A 6,282-nucleotide genomic window follows, 5' to 3' on the forward strand; every position below is an offset into this window, starting at 1 on the left:
AAAGTTGATTTACGAGCAAGTGCCCTGTCCCCTTCTTCCGTGCTCCAAGGCACTCTGTACACACCTCTCCTGTGACACTCAGCACACTGTCTCTTTGCTGCTTATACATCTGTCCCCGCCAGGGCTCCTGCTCAAGGGCAGAGACCTTGCCTTATGTCTCCTTTCCTATTCCCAGCACCCAGCCCGGTGCCCAGCCCAGGGAGACACGAAGTATACACACGTATTAAATTACAAGTCATTTGTTTAGAACTCAGCACCCATTTCCCAAAAGAAATGCGGTATGAATGTGAGTGGAAGCATTATGTTTCCAACCAGCCCACAAAAGTTGACTTAAACTTTCTTGTAGTCTACCAAGAGTACTAAGTAATTTGGAGCCGTGGGTGGGACAAGAGGTGGTGGGTGGGGAAAAAGATAGAAATCTCCCTCCCCCTTTCCTGAGTCAGATCTAGATGAAATTTTACATGGGTCAGAATTCATCTTTGACTCCCCCAGACTGTCTTTTCTTCCTATACCTCCCATTCATGGGTATCCCTGCCTCCAAGCTTCCTACTCAATACCTAGCTGTGGTCTCTCACTCAGGTCTTCCCCTCTTTCCCCGATGACCTTCTTTACTCCCTCACTAGCCAAAATTTCTGTTTCCTGAGTGCAGCTGAGCTTAGCTGATTTTCAGCAGAAAACGATGTGCATGAATTAATTCTTGCTAATGTGTGAATGGTTGCCCAACACGAGGCATATGAATGCTAGTACAGTAGTTAAGATGGGATTGGAGACAGACCTAGATTTGAATCCTGGTTCTACCTTTAAGTTATATGGCCTAGGTAGGGTAATTTAACCTCTCTAAGCCTCATTTCTTTCATCTGTAAAGAGGAAATAATCATAGTTATACAGAGAACTAACACTTTCATGACACCTACTGGAGTTACAGCACATATTGGGCACAGTCCTAAGATATCTCATTTATCTAGAAAGAGATGAGAAAGAGATAGAGAGAGCACACGGGGGAGGGGGAGAGAGAGAGGGAGAGAGAGAGAATCTCAAGCGGGCTCCATAGTGTGGAGTCCAATGTGGGGTTCAAACTCACGCACCATGAGATCACAACCAGAGCTGAAACCAAGAGTTGAACGCTCACCCAACCGAGCCACCCAGGCACCCCAGTCACAAGAACTTCTTATTCATTTATTCACTTTATCTTTACAACAACCTCATGAGGTAGGCACTCAGTATTAACCTTTATAAAGGGGAGTGACTTTTTAAGAGATTTCTAACGGTAAGTTATTATTTATTCCTGCCTCCCTTCTTCCAAAAAGGCTTGGAGGCAAAATCCGGCATGGATAGAATTTCTGGCCACGTGGATAGAAGAGGGTAGTCATTCCCGGGAGAAGATGTTCCAAGGCAAAGGGAGTGGGGCTGTTACCAGATCACCCATGGCTGACAACTCATCTGGAGGGTCCCTTCCTTCATGTGATTCCTGTTTCCACAGCTTCTCCCCTTCCTCTGCCCCTGAATGTGCCGAATCTGCAAGTGGTCCAAGTTGTGTTTTTTTTCTATCCCCTTTCTTTCTTTTTTAATTTTTTCACACAGCTCATGGCAGCTGCAAGGTGGTGAGGGCCAGGCGGATGGCAGCAGCTGTTTGTATGTATGGGACCTCTGTAGTCTTTCTTTGTGAGTCAGGGGCTGCCTGTATATATCACAAGCTGCCACCTGGCAAGACATTTCGTTCCATCTAGGTTGTTTAAATGTTTCCTGGATGATATCATACATGCAAAGGGAGGGGAGGATCTTCAAGATGCTGAACTCAGCGCAGCCCCTCACTGCCCTCCAGCCCTACACTGAAACATTCGAGTTATTCCGTCCTGTAGCTTAGCAGACAGCCTTGGATTTGCTCTCCAGTCCTTCCCATTGACCAGATGCAGAGATGTTAAAGCCATGGGGGGTATGCATTTGAACAGAAGTAACGGTGTCGTCATGGAAAACAGTGAGCAGGAGCCTAAGGCAGAGGCAGGTGGTAAGCTCGCCCGCTGTGGGTGTCCTTGTGATTAAGTACCTTCACTCCCCTGGGCCTCAGTTTCCTCTTCTGTCAAAAGGTGGGTGGGCTGCACTATCTCTGGTCCCTCCTGAGTGGAGGACTCTCTGATTCTATGATGAATTCAGGACAGAGGGCTCTTCGTCCTTTCTGATGCCACCCTAGAGATGGGCAGTCCATCATGACCCTCGTAAGCCTGCTCAAATGTTTCCTCATCCTTAAAACGGAACAGTCTCCCCTCTGTTAACTAAACATCTCGTCATTTGAGGGATTTTTCTTGTGACTCGGACTTCCGAAAACAGAGAGACTTCTACTCTATTCTTGTTACCGGGATACCTTTGTTACCGATAGAGTGACACGTCTGTTTTCACCTAGATGGTTAGTTTTGAAAGACTCAGTAGCAATGTATTCTATTTTCATGCGACATTTCTATTTAAGAGCCATTTCACACACACTGTTTCATTTGAGCCTTGAACTGACAATAGGAAAGGAAGTTACACTCAATTTTCTATGTGAAGAGATTCGGGGCGAAGACACATAGATACCTTTAATAACATCTCATCCTATGGTTGCTAAACAGAAGAGTCAGGACCCCAAACTTGGATTCTGTTGACTCCCAGTCTAGTGCTCAGGCCGTGAGAACACACAAAGATCAAACCCAGCACCACCACCCAATAAACCAGCTCTCCTTGCTTGAGTTTCTGCTATGTCCCGGGTACTTGACGAGGTGCTTTGCATACAACAACGGGAATATTTGAAGCAATGAGGCAAGGGAAGGACTATCATACTCGGTTTAGAGATGGGAAAAAAAAAAAAAGGAAGTTTGGAGAGATGAAGTATTAAGTAGTTGCCTGATAGCTAATGTGTGTTGAAAGCAAAATTTGCTGAAGGCAAAATTCAAGCCCAAGTGCCTTCTTCTGGCGGTGCTGCCTTCACTTAAAAATGCATCACCTGAGGGGCGCCTGGGTGGCTCAGTCGCTCAGGTCATGGTCTCACAGTTCGTGGGTTTGAGCCCTGCATCAGGCTCTGTGCTGATGGCTCAGAGCCCGGAGCCTGCTTGGGAGTCTGTGTCTCCCTCTCTCTGCCCCACCCCCCAACTCATACTCTCAAACATGAATAAACGTGAGAAAAATTTCGAAAAATGCATCACCTGAAATGAGACCCATTGTAGTTTAGTCCGCAGGACTTTTTTAGGCCACGTGAATTATTGTCCCATGAAAATACAGTGAACAGAAAGTACCGGGAGGTTGAATTCCGTGCAGCTGACTTGAATCTCACTGAGCTGCCCTTAATTCTCCCGCCATGCATCACGCTGCTTGTTGGACTGTCTTTTCTAGATTTTACTTTTCATTTTTTCAAACATATTTTTGTTGCCTTTTTTCCCTAGGCCCTTCTTAAAATGTCTCTTCGTCAATTTTAAGAGATCGTCATTTAACATGAGTGTGATCTTAGAACTCGTATGATGGCCAGTAGAAGCGTGGGATTCTAGCTTCCCCCTTCTTTCCCAAATCCCAGCTTCTGCATCCCAGGATCATTTCACATTTCTTCATAATCCATTCTCCTGACCATTTTACGTAGCCAACCCTTGCTTATTTTTGTATCCATGTAATTCCTTGCCTATTCTTAGGCATTCTAAATTCATCTATAACATAAGGATAATGATTCCTGTCCTGTCTGCATCTCATAATTTTGGTGATGTTCAGTCAAACCATGTATAGACAGAAAGCACTTGGAAAAAGTATAAGGAATGATGAACACAGACAATTATAATATATTTTGCTTTTGAAAAGCCCACACGGTAGAAATGGAGCGAAATAATCAAGATTGGTCAGGGAGGTGGAGATTTAGATGTTCTGGACTTATTTGTTGGTTATAATGTGTAAGAGATACTAACTATATAAAATAACTTAATTGGTTACTAGATCAATTAATTTATTATTATTATTTTTTAAGTGTTTATTTATTTATTTTGAGAGAGAAAAGGAGAGAGAGCGAGCATATGTAAGCAGGGAAAAGGCAGAGAGAGAGGGAGAGAGAGAACCCCAAGTGGGCTCCAAGCTGTCAGCACAGAGCACGATGTGGGGCTCAAACTCATGAACCATGAGATCATGACCTGAGCAGAAATCAAGAGTCGGACACTCTTCTGACTGAGCCGCCCAGATGCCCCCTAAATCATTTAAAAATTTTCTTTTTAACGTTTATTTATTTTTGAGACAGAGAGAGACAGAGCATGAATGGGGGAGGGTCAGAGAGAGAGGGAGACACAGAATCTGAAACAGGCTCCAGGCTCTGAGCTGTCAGCCCAGAGCCCGTCGTGCGGCCCGAACTCTCGGACCGCGAGATCATGACCCGAGCCGAAGTCAGCCGCTTAACCGACTGAGCCACCCAGGCGCCCCCCCCCCGAAATCATTTTAAAAGAGAGAGTTTGTGTGCATATTTTAAAGTAATGTGCTCTTCTTACCGTAGACTGACATGGGTGAGTGTTGCTTAAACACAGCGTTCACGTCCTCTGTGTTTTCCCCTCACATCTCCCTGGTTTCTTTGCCTTTACATGCCTGGCTGCCGTCCTACAAAACCGACACCTTCAGGTCTTATTCTGGACCCTGTGTTAACCTTCTCTTGCAGAAGTTCCCACATTTTTCAGAATAAGAACATATTTTAAAAGTGTTCACTCTTTTTGTGCAGTGCCATGATGATAATGAACTCCTGGCATCCACTGACTTGGAAAATACCCAGTGAGAAAAGGACATTCCAGACTCAGTAAAACTTTTAAATGGAGTTCTATTTAATCGATCACAATGGCATCCAAATGCTTTTGGAAAATACACAGACATGTCTGAGGCGTTATTCCATGTTTATGAACACTCAGTACATATTTGTCAAATGAATGCATGGGTAGGAAGAGAATGAAAATTTGCAGGCACTGCTTGTGATATACACGGATTTGTGACCCTTTGTCATAACTTCATTCCCCAACTCCTGCCCCGGGGAGCCAGAGCTCGGAGTTTAGAAACCACTTGCATGGGTTCCCAAATACCCAGCCTACAGTAGGCATGCAAGAATTGTGTACTGAATGTCCACAGGACAGGAAAGAATGGATGAATGCTACTTGCCTCCCAATTAGGTTACAAGTTTGCGGATAGCAGATACGTCATAGGCCCTTCCGTGTCCCCAGCAGAGCCCAACATTGTGCTGAGAGAAAGTACCCTGCTTTCAATAATCAACTGATTTGATTAGCATCCCTTACCAACATTTCTGGAAGAGCTTATCAGGTTAAGCTTACAGCTAAAATGTAAACTATGTAGAGGGAACATACATGCTTTTGATATCAGAAAACTCCTTGTGTTTCTCTGCAAGGGTAAGTAAGAGAAGCCATGGAGTCAGGGAAACACAAGGCAATGGGAAAGAGCCCAAGGACGAAGCAGTGTGGCTGGCCCCAAGGGAGGGACATCTGGACAGTGGAATAGAAACTTCACCCTCTGAAACCTCAGTCTCCTGCTGTGTAAGGCCTCACCACAGAGCAGGCAATATGACCAGAGCACCGTCCGGTGGAGGAAATAGCAGAGGGGATGGTTGGCTCCTTACACCTTGGGGTGGAAGGTGGCAAAGAGCAGTGAACTCACTCATAAATTGTGAACTAGAGCATACGAAATATTTTCATGGGCACCCATGACATAGAGATTTTGTTAGAGGAATCACTCACCTCAGCAACGCTGGGTAGAGCAGCCCAATCATCGTGAAGAGAAACTCTTCATATGGCTTCTTCTTGAAGGCTCCAGGGTCACAAAGCACTACGGAAAGAACTAGCCGCTTGCACCCTAAGTCTGGTGGCCACTTCACCTTGCAGCAAAGGAAGTGAAAGTGTCCAGATGAAGAGGAAGAAGGTCAACATTCTCTCTAGGGGGAAAAATGCAGACATAGGCTTTTTTTTTTTTTTTTTGAGGGGTGGAGGGTTCAAAAGTGCTTTGATTATAGCTATATATCTATAAAGACAAACAAGAAATAATCTTTCTTATTTCTTGTTTTTCCTCAGCTGATCCTGAGATCTGAGGCCGGATTTTCGTAGGAGAGGAGCCTGGAAAACAAATTACCAAAGGAAAAAAAAAGAAAAGGAGAGAAATGATGTTCCAGCTGCTTTAGGTTACTTTAATTTTTTTTTCATGTGTCCTGGCTGCCTTGATGTTTCTGACCTCAGTTATTTCTGTTGAGTCGAAATCGTTGGGTGAACCGGATTCCCCCAATTCTAGACGGGGCCTTAA

At 44.8% G+C, this 6,282-nt stretch overlaps 1 protein-coding gene across 2 annotated transcripts in view; it reads right to left on the reverse strand.

Moving 5' to 3' along the window:
- The window catches only part of RBPJ (recombination signal binding protein for immunoglobulin kappa J region), a 219,245-nt gene extending 213,402 nt beyond the window's left edge, over positions 1–5,843 (reverse strand). Inside the window, exon 1 of one of the 2 annotated variants that reach the window (XM_047856222.1) lies at positions 5,727–5,843. In XM_047856222.1, the coding sequence (XP_047712178.1) occupies positions 5,727–5,758 (32 nt within the window). In that variant the 5' untranslated portion in view covers positions 5,759–5,843. The remainder of the gene's footprint in view (positions 1–5,726) is intronic. The other variant, XM_047856226.1, reaches the window with a different exon arrangement.
- Positions 5,844–6,282: the final 439 nt, after the last annotated feature.

The sequence above is a fragment of the Prionailurus viverrinus genome, chromosome B1, assembly GCF_022837055.1.
Source record: "Prionailurus viverrinus isolate Anna chromosome B1, UM_Priviv_1.0, whole genome shotgun sequence".
Classification (NCBI taxonomy): domain Eukaryota; kingdom Metazoa; phylum Chordata; class Mammalia; order Carnivora; family Felidae; genus Prionailurus; species Prionailurus viverrinus.